The sequence below is a fragment of the Dreissena polymorpha genome, chromosome 6 (genome assembly GCF_020536995.1).
Source record: "Dreissena polymorpha isolate Duluth1 chromosome 6, UMN_Dpol_1.0, whole genome shotgun sequence".
Taxonomy (NCBI): Eukaryota; Metazoa; Mollusca; class Bivalvia; order Myida; family Dreissenidae; genus Dreissena; species Dreissena polymorpha.
Genome location: NC_068360.1, coordinates 15994430 through 16013286, shown reverse-complemented (window position 1 = coordinate 16013286; position 18857 = coordinate 15994430). Strand labels below are relative to the sequence as shown.

At 36.2% G+C, this 18857-nt stretch overlaps 1 protein-coding gene across 1 annotated transcript in view; it reads left to right on the top strand.

The window, feature by feature from the left end:
• Positions 1-18857, top strand: part of LOC127834336 (fibrillin-2-like) — a 121919-nt gene that overhangs the window by 11854 nt on the left and 91208 nt on the right. Inside the window, exons 8-25 of the mRNA XM_052360082.1 lie at positions 453-572; positions 1311-1427; positions 2421-2543; positions 3574-3687; positions 4812-4928; positions 5118-5231; positions 5905-6024; positions 6674-6796; positions 8661-8780; positions 9914-10027; positions 10144-10263; positions 10470-10583; positions 11398-11514; positions 12537-12656; positions 13144-13263; positions 13731-13850; positions 14455-14574; positions 18583-18702. Of these exons, the coding sequence (XP_052216042.1) occupies positions 453-572; positions 1311-1427; positions 2421-2543; positions 3574-3687; positions 4812-4928; positions 5118-5231; positions 5905-6024; positions 6674-6796; positions 8661-8780; positions 9914-10027; positions 10144-10263; positions 10470-10583; positions 11398-11514; positions 12537-12656; positions 13144-13263; positions 13731-13850; positions 14455-14574; positions 18583-18702 (2133 nt within the window). The remainder of the gene's footprint in view (positions 1-452; positions 573-1310; positions 1428-2420; positions 2544-3573; positions 3688-4811; positions 4929-5117; positions 5232-5904; positions 6025-6673; positions 6797-8660; positions 8781-9913; positions 10028-10143; positions 10264-10469; positions 10584-11397; positions 11515-12536; positions 12657-13143; positions 13264-13730; positions 13851-14454; positions 14575-18582; positions 18703-18857) is intronic.

Below are 18857 nucleotides of genomic sequence, written 5' to 3'. Positions count from 1 at the left end.
TAATTATTTAAAAAAAGGAAAGCAGTTGAATACCAATTACTAAATATTTCGAAAAAAACTTGTAATGGGTGATACAAAATCGGCTGAAAGCGTTTGCTTTCATCCTTTCTAAAGCGACTAGTTGACTAAAACGACATTGGCCTACATAGTGTAAAAAGTGTGTTAAACTATTTAAAAGTAAAGCATACCTATTGTGCTTTGCTCTGCTAAAACGGGGCATGCATGTGAATAATGCGTCGTCACAGGCTAGCTTGTGCAGTTCACACATGATAGTCAGGGACGACACTTTCCGCGTAGACCGGGATTTCGTTCAGAAGAGACTTCCTTATAACGAACAACCCATGCAAGCGGAAAGTGTCGTCCCTCATTAGGCTACTTTGGAATGACACTTAACGCACATGCCTTTAACCCTGTTTTCTCAGCGCGAGATTCATAACTATTAATTTTACAAGGTGTTGATGAATGCCTGCTGACCCCTGACCTTTGCAAGAATGGCGGGATATGTACGGATACTCCTCTTTCCTTCGTCTGCCAGTGTCCAGCAAACTGGCAAGGACAGACATGCACGATTGGTAAATTATATGTCGCGTGTTCTCATGCTTATTGCTATGAACTCATTTATATTCTTTCGCATGAATGTTCGCCTTTTTTTTAAAAAGAGAGATATTTTCGTGGATTTCTGATTTGTGAAATCTAAAAGGACTTCGCGTAGGTCATTTTCGCTGTGTTTGTGTTAAATTTGTTAATTGTCAACCCACGGAATCAACCAAAATTAATGTACTACGAATAATGGTTTTTTAACAATATTTATTGTAAACATATGCATGGACAATATGTTGCTTTATGCTAAAAGCATATTTATTTGTTTTGTTTTTGTTCATCAATTCTTTGTTTAAAAACAGTACAATATATTTTGTAAGTCTTTTGTAGAATAATTGTATTATGAATTATACACGAGTTATAGGGGGCGGTCTCTAACTTAGACAAAACATAATTGTTTACTATTGAATACATATCGACACTTATATAGGTAATGAAATTGAAAAAGGACGATTTAGGGCGCTGCTCAATGATTTTAATTGCAAAAGGCACAAACAAGCCCAGGATGCCTGCATTGTTCTCAAAATCAATATCGTATATTTGCTCTATATATGAAGTTGAGAAACGAAAGAATATGATCGAAATTTACAGAGCGGAAGTCGTTCAAATTCTTTTAAATAGAAAAAAACAACAAATATGGGTTTATATATTCAATATTATATTATATTATATTATATTATATTATATTATATTATATTGCTCAAAAACAGACGTAAATGAGTGCCCCAATGTTACCTGCTCCCACGGTGGTGTATGCAGCAACAGCCCTGGTAGTTTCCAGTGCGAGGGCTGTGATGCGGGGTGGACAGGACAGCTGTGTGATCGAAGTGCGAAACTAGTTTGTAATATGAGCCTCGCTCTGGGAAAACGGGACGTAATGCATTTGCGTAAAGTGTCGTCTTACAGGCTAATACGGGACGAGATTTTCCGCTTGTATAGAAATTCTCCTTTTGAAGGTAGTCTCTTTTGAGATAAAATACAGTTAAGCCGGATAGGATCGTCCCTGATAAGCCTGTGTGTACTGCACAGGCTTATCTGGGACGACGCTTTACGCACCTGCATTAAGCCCCGTTTTCCCAGCTTGCGATTATTTCTTTCCGATTTGGGTGCGTTAAGTAGGAGAATGTATCAATCTCGTCTTGACTAATGCAGCGATATGTTAATCGTTAGCCAATAATTGAAATAAAAGTGCCAAGTATAGCAAAGTGTAGATTCGTATTTTACGAAGATAGTATGCAAAGCCCAGTGTGCCCCATAATAATTATGATCATAACAATGACTCATGTGGGGATAAAAAATTTTCTCGTGTTACAAATGAGTTTGTTGTTATAAAGTGAATTACTTGTACGCAATGAGTATATTATATAAAGGTTTTAACAATCCTTTACATTTTATGTGCTTGTTCTATTAATGTATTTTTATCCCCGCAATAGGCGGAGGGATATTGTTTTGGCGTTGTCCGTCCGTCCGTCTTTCCGTCCGTCCGTCCGTCCGGAGCCATATCTTGAAAGTGATTTGGCGGATTTCATTGAAACTTGGTATGAGTATATATATGGATAATGGGATGATGCACGCCAAATGGCATTGTACACCATCTGATAGTAACAGTGTTATGGCCCTTTGTATCTTGGAAAAATGCTTTTATAGTGTCAAATATAACACTTATGTGTCCAGAAGCATATTGGCAGGGATATCAATTCAACGAATTTGCTTGTTTAATTTATAAGTGGAAGATGATTACATATAACTTAAAATATTACTTCATTTGTTGTCATGTAAGTCTGATTAATCTAATATTACATTGTTGTGCGCTTTGACAGATATTAACGAGTGTAATCTACCAACCTCGGCCTGCGACCACGGGGGTCGATGTACGGACAACCCAGGGTCCTTCACCTGCGATTGCACCGGAACCGGTTATGAGGGGTCGAGATGTTCCATTGGTAAGCGATTGATTTTTTTTCGCCATATATTGCTTCTACAGAAAAAAAACATTGTTTCTATTTGAGGATACATATTTGTATGTATGTACGATATATTGATTATATCTTTTCCTGCAATTTAAGTCATTTAAGTCTGACTGATGCTCCGACTTTTTCAAAGGACAAAACAAATCTGGTCTGGGCCAGTGGTAATTTTATATCATGTTTTATTAGACGAGTTCAACGAATTGTTTTCATAAGCTTAATGTTGCTTTGTGGAATTATCAAATCATTCAGGAAAAGCGTTACAAACGCTTTAATATTTTAACTATTTGGAATGATGAGTGTTCATAAATGAATCAATATTTTTTACTTTTCTTTAAAGGGGCCTTTTCACGGCTTTTTGCATGTTTTGAAGTTTGTCATGAAATGCTTTATAATGATACATGTAAATATTGGATCTTAAAAGCTCCAGTAATAAAAAACAAGAATAAAATAAAATAAAGAAAAAAAGTAACCCTCAACTCTCGAACCACTGGCTTCTGGAGCCATGGAGTCAAAGCCTATCGCTTCGACCATTCGGCCATACGTGCTCATGCAATAAGGGTTGTATTTTATACTTTAGATCAGCAATCCTCGTAGTATCACAAAATATAACAACAACAAAGGAACTATCTAAATTATTCAATCATTTCGCGTTGCAATGCTTTATTATCTTCAGGTTTTTAAATCGTCCAAAAATGCATTTTATTGATATTTTAGAGCATGGTAATTTTAAGTATTACTGTTTCCTCACAAATATCATCACTACAACGAAAATTTGCAAATATGAAACTAATTTTCTTTTAATTTTGTCAATTTACCAAAACGTGAAAAGGCCCCGTTAAGAGTGTTATTTCACTTGTTTAACCAAAAATTATGCCTAACATTTGAATCTAGAAAAATTTGTTTGAAAATCGTAATTATTCCCAAACTGTGACATTGGCCGACAAGATTATATATACCTTTAAAGTCGCTTCACAGAATATATTGCGCAAACGTCATTTCTCAGATATCAATGAGTGTACACGCGCTCCTTGTGCCAATGGCGGGACATGCACAAACTCACTGGGCTCCTTTACCTGCGCATGCGAAGCTGGCTTGACGGGAAACAACTGTAGTACAGGTACGTAATCTGGACAACACCTGCAGACTTATATGGTTAAATCCAGGTTAAGCTCCTGCAATAATCAACTATTGTGTTGGATTCACGTTTTGGTTTCGTTTGATTGATTTTTTCTTTTTTTTAAATTTGATACACGAATAATATGCATATCTTGAAGCCACATACATTCTCAAAATCAACAAATATTTCGTGACATAATTCGTAAAATTAAGTTAACCCATAAAAAATCAGCGTTTCTCATAGCAATAGCCAAAAATTTCAACGCTAGATGCGGTCAGGTAACATAGATTTAACAAAATACAAAATGCTCGTTTTTAATTTTTGTTTGACAATATATCCCGTGTGAATTTCCCGCGACGATATCCGAGCATTTACGAGCAAACGCGAAATTGGCTTCGGGCAGCAATCGTGATACATCGGCTATCTCGGATTTATGTAATAAATCGCCTGCTGATCCGAAGCCAATCCCGCTTTGCCTCTTAACGAAATATTTTATAAAATATTCGTTGATTTAGAGTATTTATGTGGCTTTAATGACATTGGATATTGTCAAAATTGTATCGGTATTGTTTACCAATACAGTGCACTTCAAAAGTATACCAATTTAAAAAAATGAATACATATATCAATTATAAAGTTATATTAATCATAAGTGAAAATTGATATTGAATGTTAAAATTAATCTTAATGGCATACAAATTAAAACACTTTTATTTTACTTTTTGCTACATGTTTAAGGGCTTATTAATTAAAAGGTATCGTAACGGACACCCGATGGAGTTGTTATTATGGATGTGAAATTGTAATGTTGATATTGATATTAGATACAGAAATAAAGGATCTTCAAACTCTACGTAGATTGTTAGAAAAAAAAACTTACATTCGCGAGTCGTGTATTTAAGGCAATTTACAATGACAATACCCGAAAATACACATATCGTATTGATTAACTTAAACTTATAAAAGGCCTGGAAACATCAACGTGATGTATTGGATTTTAAACCTTTTAAAAACATAGAAAATCTCAAACTTAGCCATCATCGTATTTTTAAAAACAGGCATTACCCGTACACCATTGTAATTCAAATGTATTTCATGCTAATGTTACAGATGACATGTTTCAGACATAAACGAGTGCACTCCGGGCAATCCATGTGCGAATGGTGGAACTTGCTCCAATTCATTCGGCTCGTACACCTGTTCGTGTACTCAGTTTTACACCGGTAAAACTTGCCAGGACGGTGAGTCATTGTCCATGACCTATTCAAACCCATGTTAAAAAGATTGCTTAATAAATACATTGCATACCTAGCGGGTATAGACGTAAGAATTATACTTAACTTTTCTGAATGTAATATCAACATATCCGAAAAGTGCGTATTATTATGTACATATGTAAAAGAAGAATTTAAATTTCTTTATTTTCACAGATGTTGACGAATGTACGAACAACCCTTGTAAAAATGGTGGGAAATGTACGAATACGTTTGGAGGCTACCAGTGTGACTGCACGGCTGGCTGGACCGGGCCATTTTGTACCATCGGTGTGTTTCTGTTGCATATTTTACCCTGATGTATTAATGACGTCATTTGAGTTGTAAATCAAGGACTTTGGTTAATTGAGCCTCGTTCTGAGACAATTTGGCTTACTTCAAGTGCGTAAAGTGTCATCACAGCTTGTTTGTGCAGCCTGCACAGGCTTATCAAGGACGATCCTTTCAACTTTTGTGTTCGTTTCAAGTATCTTTTAGGGAAACTCCAAGTTTAGGCGGAAAGCTTCGTCCCTGATAAGCCTGTGCTCCCAGAACGAGGCTCGAGTCATTTTTTTTTCTCTTTGGATTAATAATGTTTCTTTGGATTAATAATGTTTCTTTGGATTAATAATGTTTGTAGTCATTTGTAAATGCATATTAAGGCATACAACTTCAAATTATGTTAAATTTAAACATGAAAAAAGCATCACCATGAAAAACGTTATTTATTATTTTAATCCATAGTGTTTATCTGCCAAATGTTTCCATAAAACTATTTTTGTAAAGATATGAGAAGTTAGTCAATAGTTCTCGAGTATTGCCAAATAGGTGTAGTTTTTCTTTCATTCCAATCGCATTTAAAACTATACATATTAAGCATGTTGTATTGAATTATATGTTTAATACTGTTTATTGTTTGAAATAAATATGTTTTAACTAAGTGATCTAGTTTAACGCATTATAGATGCGGACGAGTGTTCAAGAAGTCCTCTGGTATGTCAGCACGGGACGTCATGCACGAACACAATTGGAAGCTACTCGTGTGACTGTATGGGGAAATGGACGGGACATAACTGTGAAACTGGTAATCGACATGACTGGTGTTGAGTTTTCATCAAATTTAAACACAACTGAGCCGGGCTCTGTGAAAAATGGGCTTTAATGCATGTGGTTAAAGTGTAGTCACAGATTAGCCTGTGGAGTCCACACAGGCTAATCAGGGACAACATTTTCCATCAAACCGAGAAGAGACTTTCTTAAAACGAAAATATCATGCGGAATGCATAGGCTAATCTGGGACAACACTTTACGCACATGCATTAAACACCCTTTTCACAAAGCAGGACCCAAATGTATATTATGTTTATTTCTTTTTATATTCCGTTTTTGTGTCTGTTACATTATTTAATATTCGGAGAATAAGTATTCAAACACTGTACCAGTTTTGGTAGAACTACTAAACGCTTGATCGATAGCTGACACCATGTCTATTGGAAATCATAATTAAGATTGACGTTTGGATTGTCATTTAAAAATGTTTTCACCTCGTTCGTTAGTAAATATATACGTGTTTTACAAGAATACAGAGCCTGTGTCACTAACAAACGTGTATTTGCTATTATTTATACAATATTAATGGCAAACATTCTTACAACTTAAAATATCTCTTCCGAACTTTAATAATTTCAATGAAGAGTGAAATTATAGGCGTCCGTTAACTTTGTATTTAAAAGATATCGACGAATGCATAACACTTGGTTCGAATGCCTGTTTCTCTGGGGGAACCTGCGTCAACCAGCCCGGGTCGTTCCGATGCGCTTGTCCGTCCGGTTTAACAGGAGCACGTTGTGAAACGGGTAAGCATTATACTATACGCTTCTATCTTAGCTGCTCCTAACATACCGTGCTCATTGTAAACTTGTTTATCACCATTTGTCCGTCGTTCGTCGTCCGTAGCGCGTCCTCATTATGTACCCGGTGAACAGTCTAAAGGTCACAATTATGACCCAATCTTCACCAAACTCGGCCACAATATACTAGTATTTCCCAATTATATCTCCGCCGACTTAAAAGCAGGATCAAATGGCCTTTAACATGTAGGTCATGTAAAGAAAAACTTGTGTACGATATAGAAACCTTATGAGACCTGCTTTGAACATTTGTTGTAATTATATTTCAGCAGTGTCCGAAAATGGGATCAAACACTAGATTACTTCGTAAAATTAAAGACAAAACATGTAAATACCCTTGGGGTCGCATTTATTGCCAAATCTTAATAAAATTTATGAAAACCTAGCTCGAAAATGGGTCATGTATGTTCAAAAACTATGTCGCTAGGTCATATGCGATAAAAAGCTTTGAGAACTCTAGTAACCGCATTTATTGCATGTAATCGAAACGTTGCCAGACTATTACATGACATCTTTGTGGAGTTCGAAACTGGATCAGGTTTTATACGTGTAACATATCTGACTTGGCAAACTAACAAAAAGCTAGGAAAAACTCGATAGTCTAACTTCTTCGCCCAATATAAAGAAGTGAAACTCCAGCTGCTGGAGCAGTATTGAATTCTCATTATATACAATTAGTTGGTCCTTTATTTAAGGCAAGTGACCAATTGCCATAACCGTACAAATCAGCACAAGACAGCACAATACAAAACAACACTCATAACACATAAAAGAATAAAGCTGGGGTCACGGCCTTGGAACGGTCAATGCAAAGCATTGGGGGGTTTAAACCGGTTTTAAAGCGCTCAACATCACACTTGGCCCAGCAATATTCATGATACATTTAAGTGTAAATCAATTTTAACCCCATAGCATAGCAACATAGCACTGGCTCAAAATGCATGTGTTAACTATATATTTGCCGAGCTGTGAAATGCTCATTGAAAAATCATAATACAGATCAGTCGTTTCGGGTCTCAGGTAGGCGAGCTCCCGCAACGCTTGATAACAGTTACTGCAAACTTATATTATTGAAAATTCCGCCCGCCGAGACATCACTGGCAAAATATTTTTACAAGACATCGGTAGAAAACGAGTAAGTAGTGACATGTTTATTGTCTCAATACATTTCATGAGGTCACGGGTTCGACCCCCAATTAGCAGCGTTCTTTAGATCTCCTCAAAGTACTGGCTCTAGTCCCAAGAAACGGGCTCGAGCATGGTTTAAATAAGCATTATGCTTTTGATACAATCGAGCTAAACTATATAGGTTTTAACTCAGTACATTTCATCGTGTTTCATTGTCTATTATTTTTATGAATGGTTGAGTGTATGAGTGTATCCGTATTTTGATTGTACCCACATGATTATTTTTAAATATATGTTAGCCGATGTGAATATGTGTTTCCTTTAGTTTTAAACCGATTTGTTTTAGCTCGATTGCATCGAAAGCCTCGGGCTTATAGAAACGCTCTCGAGTCCGTTACCTTGGCCTATAAACAGTACTTGGTGTCTTTGTGGAAGATCTCGAGAAAGCTCCCCGTGACCTCCCGATCGCTAGGCGGACACCTTATCCATTACGCCACGGCGAACATATTCATTAGTCGAAACTAATTTCAATAGTTCTGAATTGCCAAGACTGGCGGTCTTCAAATTACAGTAGAAGAATAGAAGGTGCAAAACGCGAACGATTATATCGCAAAAACGTTTAAGAATCATACATATGACTACCAGTACATTATGGTTCAAGTAACAAATCTGCATGCTTCAGATATCAACGAGTGCACTATAGTTCCCCCGTTCTGCAAGAATGGAGCAAACTGTACGAACTACTTCAACTCGTACGAGTGCAAGTGTGCGGAGGGCTGGGAGGGACAGCATTGCGAAATCAGTGAGTAGAAGATTACATACAGATTACTAGATTTATGTTGAATAAAGATATCAAGGGACTGTCAACCATGAATGAAGAAAAAAGAAAAGTTCTAAAATACCGTATTTTTTACAATTATTAGTTTATATTGATTAAAATATCAAGACTGGTATATAACATTACTTGACAACAGTTCATATTTTCAGTATATACGGTAATAAAATTTCGCGATGTGAAATCGAAAGTACACCGCGAAAATAGGTGACATATACACACTATAAATTACGCGAGTAGATTGATCATTATATATTTATAATATATTCAATTCACTACGTATGCACAATTTGCATTCCTTGGTTTACCACGTGACGATGATGATCAATCTACTGAGGTTATTTATTGTTAACTGGTAGTTACCTGGTAGACATACCCAGTAAAATTTATTACCGAATATACTGAAAATATGAAAACTCACCAACTTTTTTCAAGTAATGTAATATACCAGTCGTGATATTTTAATCAATATTAACTAATAATTTTTTTAAAATACGGTATTTTACAACTTTTCTTTTCTTCGTCGTCGTGGTTGACAGTCCCTTTTAGCGAGAACTGTAAAATCTATACAACGAGTCTGGGAATTCGGCTCAGGTTTTTATGCCGTGTAATATACATATAATTATATATGACCCTAACCTGATCTGCTATTTTCCGCTTGGTTTATGTTTTTAGCTTGAAATGAAAGAAATGAGCTTTAAAAATGGACTTACGTCATGTAAATGAACAAATATTTAGTGGTTGTACAAGTTAGAAAAACAACTTACCGGTAGTTTATAGACCGGAATTCAAAGTTTTTAATGCAAACGTATGGTTAAAACAAAAAGCGGTTGATACTGAGAAACGTCATGTGATAAATAATAAGATTAATAACAATTACAAGCACAGCACGTATCATTTGTAGTAAAACAGCAAACACATAAACATAAGCATTACATAGTAAAGTTGTCAATGTCTGCATAACTCCGACTCACTAAGAAGCTCTTTCCATGATGCCCTTGCTGGTGTTGTTTTAGACTTTCAATTAACCATAAGTTATATCAATTGAAGATTGACTATCGGTTACTGGGTACTCACACACTGTATTCTGGTTGTCACAGATATCAACGAATGTGCTATCGGTAAATGCGTCAACAGCGTCAACTGCCGGGACACAAATGGTTCGTTCGTATGTACGTGTATGCCCGAATGGACTGGGACACTTTGCGATCAAGGTAATGTATCATGCATTTTATCTTTCCAAATATTTTACGAAATATTCGTTACTTTTGAGTATGAATTGGCTTTTAAACATTACGCAAGCATTGTGATTTCTTTGCTGTATTTCCAGACCTAGACGAGTGTTCTCTGAACCAAAATCTGTGCCAGAACGGTGGCGTGTGCCAAAATATGCCCGGCGACTATCGGTGCGTCTGTACGAAGGAATGGACGGGACGGAACTGCGAACGAGGTCGGTGGTTTTCTCTCATCATAATTAAGTCTCGCTCTGAGAAAACGGGGCTTAATGCATGTGCATTAAGTGTCGTCTCAGATTAGAATGTTATCTTGTACGCATGATCCGTTAGATGTTATCTGTTGCGCATACTCCAGATAAAAAGCTGTAAAATGATGGGGGACAACAAATTAACTAAAGGCTGCTTTGCTTTTTAATTGCAGATGTGGATGAATGCACGTCTGCGCTCTGCAAGAATAATGCCACGTGCACGAATACCGCGGGTGGTGCACAGTGCACGTGCGTCGCCGGTTGGCAAGGGCCCACATGCGAAACGGGTATGTTTGAAAAATCTTATAACAATTACAAATGTACACTAAAAAGATAATATGTGGTGTTGCATTATTTGCATGCCCAGTTGGGGTATGTGTTTTATCAAACACAACACAAATACGATACAATTTGTGTTAGATAATTAGTACTTAACAGCTTAACGCACAGATTTCTGATTTCTTAAGTTTGATTTATTATTTAATTCCTTGAAATCTTGCATATCTCTAGCATTTAATGAATATACTTACAGTAATTATTTTAAACTGCACAATTCAGCCAATTACTCTGGTCCGGATAGTTGTAGCATCACAAACTAGCGTTTTCTTAAACGTTTTTATTTGGTGTTTTATTTATTCATATCTAATTGCACGCATGAATATTTGGTCGGTATCAGATATTTTTCGAATGTACCTATTTTCAAATATCAGAAGGTTGGCAAATACATGTTTTGTGTAGCCAGTATTGTTCTCCATTAAGGAATTATGCAGCGGACAAATAACATTTGGAAACGAAAGACGATATCTTCACAAATTCTTAATGTAAACGAGTCGTGCTCTGGGAAAACCGGGCTTAATGCATGTGCGTATGCCGTCGTCGCACACTAGCCTGTGCAGTATGCACAGGCTAATAACGGACGTAACTTTCCGCCTAGACTGGACTTTCGTAAAGAAGGGACGTCCTTCAAACGAAAAACGCTAAACAAGCGGAATGTGTAGTCACTGTGTTGACTGTGCGTAACACGGGACACTACTTAGAGCACATACATTAAGCTCGGGTTATACAGAGCGTGTCTCAAATGGTCTATCTGTTTCTGTTTAGATGTCAACGAATGTAACGTCGGCTCTCACAATTGTCAGAACGGCGCATGCTCCAATACGCCCGGGGGTTTCATATGCGTATGCAGAACCGGATGGATCGGACTCAACTGCTCACAGAGTACTGGCATTTGTTCTGATTCTGGCGTGAATAATTTGTCTATACGTATACATTACAAATATTGAAACATGCATATAGTATTGGGAGTTAGAAACAAATAATCTCTGGAACAAGGAAAAAAGCAGGGACATTTGACTATAATCTTAGACTTTCACTGAAATCAAGTGGTACTTGGGATCTTTAAAGGGGCCTTTTTTACAGATTTAAGTTTGAAATTAAATGCTTCATATTTACTAATGTGAGCATTGGATCTAAAGAGCTCCAGTAAAAAGCAAGGGTACAAGTAAAGAAAGAAAAAAGTAACCCTCAACCGAGCTCGAATAACTGACCCCTGGGGTAAAAGTCTTACGCTTAGACCACTTGACAATCGGCGCTAATAGAATGAGCGATGTATTTTATACTCTATATAAGCAATCCTCGTAGTGACACAAAATATAACGTTTTTTTTAATCGTTAAAAATGCATATAATGTATATTTTAGAGCATGGTTAATGTTCAGTATTACTGTTTTCTTACAGATAGCATAACTACAACGAAAATTTGCGAATCTGAAATATTTTTTTTATTTGGTCAATTAACCGAAACGTGAAAAGGCCCCTTTAAATTATAACATCAATGTGATTAATAGTAAAACATTTGATGTGCGTTGTACCCCTTGTATAACAACTTCTACTTACATTTTCTAAAGTTGACATTTTGAGCGTTTTAATTTGGTACTGTTTTATTGATTGTCATTGCGCATGATCATTTGGACTACTAACAAAATGTGGAATGTTATTTTGATCTTAGTGGAAGATCTCGAGAAAGCTCTTTGTATTGTCATACCATAATTTGTTAACCGCGACAGGAAACTATTTAATAAGCTGCTCCAAATGCTCGCTTTCTACAAAAATTGCTGAGCAAATTAAATGACAAATCCTATATATTTATCGACAATTATCACGCACAAAATGACCTATACCGAATCAAATACATATATTTCGAAAGCAATATTTTGAGTTTTTCAACCTTGTATTTATAAGACATCAATGAGTGCACGGATGGGACGCACACGTGTCTGAACGGAGCCACGTGCGTAGATCTCCCTGGCACATATAGCTGCACGTGCCTCGCTGGTTGGACCGGAAAGTCGTGTGGCAACGGTAATGATGCAACGTTTGATAAAGTCAAATACCCATTAACTTTGCATTGTACAGTTTTTTCTCTAAAATGAATGACAACTTTGATGACATACATATTTTAAGAAGCAATGTATGAAGTACTTGTTAACTGTTAAGGCTGGAAACAAGAAAGTTTTATGCAACATTTGAGGTTGCGACATCCATCAAAGGTTATTAACACAAAGTATTGCCAGTGTTCTAGTCTAACCTGGTATTATCAGCCTGTGTTAATATGTGTGTACTAACTGCTTTATCCTTTTAATTGTATTATAAAGACTGAACCACTGTTGTATAGTACATTTTTTCAAATCGAATTCAGTTTTACATTAATTGATATGAATATTTGATTGTATATTAAACTTGCAAAGGCTTATTGTTCGGAACTCTTTCGCATTTATTTATTAAGTATATTTACAATAAACATCAATTCACTATATGAAATCTATACTTTGTACAATTCATTCCCTAGATGTTGATGAATGCTTCTTGGGGCTCGCGACCTGTCAGAATGGCGGCACGTGTGTGAACAATCCCGGCTCCCACAGTTGTACCTGCGCCTCGGGATTCGACGGACAATACTGTCAGAGAGGTATATGCATGTTCTTTATTTAAAAACAACATCATTGCATTTACGAATAACTCTGGATACAGTATCTGGAGAGTAATTATTGTTGCCAATAGTAGACAATGTCTGACTGTGGACTATTCTCACTATATCTTTTACTGATGAAGCAAAGGTTCCAAGCAGGTTTGTAAGAAATAACGTGTATTATTAAGTGTTGTTGTTTTTTCCAAATGCAAGCAACCAATTCTTTTGTAGTTCTTTGTTCTTTTGAGAGAACAATTTCAAAAGATTATTTTCGTACAGGAAAACCACACACAAAACCGTTGACGATTGTATGTTTGCTTCTTTGTCCATCTTAAAACTGGTCAAAACGTTCACCATAGACCATAAGCCAAATGTTTTAATATGAAATTGTATTTTAAATAAAAAAGTCAATCTAGTATAATCTTTTTTTTAATGAAAAAGTCAATCTTGTATAATATTTTTTCCAGACATTGATGAATGCAACAAAGGCACCCACACATGTAGAAATGGGGCAACCTGTGTAAATACCCATGGAAAATTCACTTGTACTTGTATGGAGGCCTGGATGGGAGAAACTTGTGAACAAGGTTTTTTCCGAAAAACATTTTCAACGTTTAAATGGTTTTCCGTATTAACAAGTTTATTTAAAAAATCTAATACATGTACTTCAAGCACATAATTATGTGTATGTACTTTGTACTACATTCTACAATTAGTTTAAACGTTGAGTTCTCCTGTATCACTTTTGAGCATAATTTATCTCTTTGTGCAATGCCATATTTTCTTTTCTTTTGGTGTATGTGACAAATTAATCACGTATTATTCGTTAAAAGAAGCCTGTTCCTAATTCTCAGCTTCAATAATATTTGTATCACTCGAATATTAACTAGTCACGTGTGTTTTAGTAACAAGAGCTTAAATAATGTAATTAATAAAGACATTCAAAGTTACCATTTTATCACATTAAATATCATGCGTGTAAATGCTTCATTTTTTCTTTGATTTCCTCTTTTGCGATACCAATATCAAAATAGTTGTACAAATTGTTTTTAACTTTCCTGGATCCATTGTAAAATGAAGAGCATTGTTGATTGGCATTGATATCCCTCGTTTGAGTTATTTACAAAAGTATACCTCTAAAGATGGCATGTAGGCTAATATTACAAGAAATAGAATTGTCGAACGTTTCAGATGTGAATGAATGCACGAGTGGCGTTGCTCAATGCGCTAATGGAGCCACTTGCCAGAATTCGATTGGCTCGTACAGATGTAATTGTCTCGCCGGGTATGAAGGACAACTGTGCAGGACCGGTAAATGGACCTTGAAAGTTGTATAAAAAATTACAAATCATATAGACATATTTGCATTTCATATTTATATTGCTCTACGATGTTTATCGTGTTTTAAAATATGCATACATGTCATCCGCAAACAATAACATATGTAAGGAAAGTCTGTCTACATGTTGGCATGTGGGCTTCTTAAAGTCTCAGCTGTCATTTATATCATTTATAAACAGAACAAATATGTTAGGAGAACGAGGCTGCCCTTGCTTTACCCCTAATGCAATATCAAAGAATTGTGAAACACAACTGTTGTCTTTAACACAGGGTCTAACATTTTATAGAATTACTTCAGCACATGTAGCACATTAAAACTCACACACGACTGAATGAATTTTACTCATAATTAGTCATGGATGACCGTGTCAAATGCTTTTTCATGATCTATAAATGCACTGTAGAGTTTACTATTGTTTGCTAAAATGTATTTACTTACAGTGTGTAGTACAAAATGCAATCAACCGTATTACGGCTATCTCTGGATCCAATTTGAGCTTCGTTAAATATATGTTCACTTTCACACCTCTTATTAATGCGATAACGAAGGATTAATGATTTTTTAATACATTGTATTTACCAATGTGATTCCTCTATAGCCTCTATAGTATAGTTAGAGAGAATATCCTTTTCACCTTTTTTAGCTCATCTATTTTTTGAAAAAAAAAATGAGCTATTCTCATCACCTTGGCGTCGGCGTCGGTGTCGGCGTCCGGTTAAGTTTAGCGTTTAGGTCCACTTTTCTCATAAAGTATCAATGCTATTGCATTCAAACTTGGTACACTTACTTACTATCATGAGGGGACTGGGCAGGCAAAGTTAGATAACTCTGGCGTGCATTTTGACAGAATTATGTGCCCTTTTTATACTTAGAAAATTGAAAATTTTGGTTAAGTTTTGTGTTAAGGTCCATTTTATTCCTTAAGTATCAAAGCTATTGCTTTCATACTTGCAACACTTACTAACTATCATAAGGGGACTGTGCAGGCAAAGTTATGTAACTCTTACTGGCATTTTGACAGAATTATGTGCCCTTTTTATACTTGAAAAATTGAAAATTTCGTTAAGTTTTGTGTTTAGGTCCACTTTTTTCCTAAAGTATCAAAGCTATTGCTTTCATACTTGCAACACTTACTAACTATAGTAAGGGGACTGTGCAGTTATGTAACTCTGACTGGCATTTTGACGGAATCATGGGCCCTTTATACTTGAAACTTTGGTTAAGTTTTGTGTTTTGGTCCACTTTACCCCTTAAGTATCATATATATTGCTTTCATACTTGGAACACTCGCAAACTATCATAAGGGGACAGTAAAGGACAAGTTGCATAACTATGATTGTCATTTTTACGGAATTATGGCCCTTTTTTGACTTAGAAACTTTGAATATATGGGTACATTTTGTGTTTACATCCACTTTACTTCTAAAGTATCAATGCTATTGCTTTTAAACTTCAAATACCTTCATGCTATCATGAAGGTACTATACCTGGCAAGTTGAATTTTACCATGAACTTTGAATGACCTTGACTCTCAAGGTCAAATTATTAAATTTTGCTAAAATTGCCATAACTTCTTTATTTATGAATAGATTCGATTGATACTTTGACAAAACAACTCTTATCTGACATACCACAATAGACTCCACCCAAAACATCCCCCACTTCCCCCGAATCCCCCAGAATCCCTCCCAATCCCCTCCCCCATTATTTTTTTTAATTAAAGATCATCTAATAAATGACCACCACACCCTCACACTATACCCCCCACCCCAACCCCCACCCCCCCAAAAAGATCATTTTTATGCCCCCGGTAGGGTGGCATATAGCAGTTGAACTGTCCGTCAGTATGTCAGTCAGTCAGTCCGTCCGAAAAAAAAATTAACATTGGTCATAACTTTTTCACTTTTGATGATAGCAACTTGATATTTGGCATGCATGTGTATCTCATAGAGCTGCACATTTTGAAAATGGTGAAAAGTCAAGGTCATCCTTCAAGGTCAAATGTCAAATTTATGGTGTCTGTCCGTCCGAAAACTTTATCATTGGCCACAACTTGTTCAATATTGAAGAAAGCAACTTGATATTTGGCATGCATGTGTATCTCATGGAGCTGAACATTTTGAGTGGTGAATGGTGAAGGTCAAGGTTATCATTCAAGGTCAAATGTCATATATGGCGTTGGTCCGTCCGAAAACTTTAAACTTGGCCATAATTTTTTTAATATTGAAGATAGAAACGTGATATTTGGCATGCATGTGTATCTCATGAAGCTGCACATTTTGAGTGGTAGAAGTTCAAGGTCAAGGTCATCCTTCAAGGTCAAAAAAATAAATATATTTTTCAAAGCGGCGTTCTCATGAAGCTGCACATTTTGAGTGGTGGAATTTCAAGGTCAAGGTCATCCTTCATGGTCAAAGGTAAAAAAAAATAATCAAAGCAGCGTTCTCATGAAGCTGCACATTTGAGTGGTGGAAGTTGAAAGTCAAGGTCATTCTTCAAGGTCAAGGTCATCCTTCAATGTCAAAGGTAAACAAATTAATTCAAAGCGGCGTTATCATGAAGCTGCACATTTTGAGTGGTGGAAGTTCAAGGTCAAGGTCATCCTTCACGGTCAAAGTTAAAAAATAAATAATTTCAAAGCGGTGCAATAGGGGGCATTGTGTTTCTGAAAAACACGTCTCTTTGTTTTTTCAAACATGGTTAAAAAACACAAATATTTATTTTTATTATTTTATATTTGAAATGCCGTCCAATCATCCCACCCAAGAATCCTCCCCCCCCCCCACCAAAAAAAAATTAAAAAAATAAAGATTTGTTTTTGCATTTTTTTGCATTTTTTGAAGATAATCTAATAAATGACCACACCCCCACACTATACACCCCTCTCACTCCACCCCCTCCCTCCTTTGTGATTGAAAATTGAGATAGGTCCCTACACCTTTAAAAAGAAAAATAGATGAGCGGTCTGCACCCGCAAGGCGGTGCCCTTGTTTATGGCTTGGAACAATAACGCATGTTGTCCAAGAATTTGGTTAAATTCCCGAGTAAAAAAATGTTCTTGAACATGTGTAGAAGATAGGGTGCAATAAATGCTTGCATTTTTTTGCATTTTTGGAAGATAATCTAATAAATGACCACACCCCCACACTATACACCCCTCTTCACTCCATCCCTCCCTCCTTTATGATTGAAATTGAGATAGGTCCCTACACCTTTAAAAAGAAAAATAGATCAGCGGTCTGAACCCGCAAGGCGGTGCTCTTGTTTATAGCTTGGAACAATAACTTATGTTGTCCAAGAATTTGGTTAAAATCCTGAGTATAAAATGTTCTTGAACATGTGTAGAAGATAGGGTGCAATAAATGCTTGCAGTCAATGAACAAATCTGCAACATTTCCTGTTAAATCTTCGCTTTACGTCTTGAAATCACTTTGGTCACTTTCAATGGATAACGATCAATCAAGACCATCAATGTATACCCAATCGGCTGAGTTCTGAAATTTATCATCACGAAAATAACGTTGTTGGGCATTGCTGACATATGTTTGAAATGATCATGATGAAGACGTATGCCGGAAGGTCAATACATACAAATTGACAAAAAGCATGTGTTATTGACGACTTTTCAAAATTTGCTGCAACCCTAAAACAAATTGAATTGAATATTAATAAAGATATATAGACACAATTGATAGTCAGAAGGGAGAGCGAAGTTTTACCGAAACAACAACGGGATTGTATTGCAGTTTGCTTTAGGTTAAAGGAAATGTATAATAGTATGTGAAAATTTCCTTACGTGTAGACAGAAAGACAAATGTATTTTAGGTATTGTATTTTTGTTTCAATATAAAAGTAATGCATCCATTTATTGCTTGATGGAAAAAAGCGTCTTAAATCTTCAAAGCTCACATAACTTATGAAGGTTTTGGTTAACGCAAGCACCAATTCCTATAAACATTCTGACATACAATGCGCAGATATCAACGAATGCACCAGGGGAACCTTTATCTGCCACAACGGCGCCACATGCGTGAACAGCCCGGGCTCCTTCTCATGTTCTTGCTCAAGCGGCTGGGCCGGACCTTCGTGTGCTCAAGGTAGGGTGAACGTTATGTACGCTCAACGCAAGCTTTATCAAGTAGATACGAATCAGATAGAAATAATAATCAAAATATTATTTGAAATCGAGATTGAATTATTTTGTTTCGCTGTATCTGTGCTTGTTCAATTACCTGTTTCAATACGATGTAAG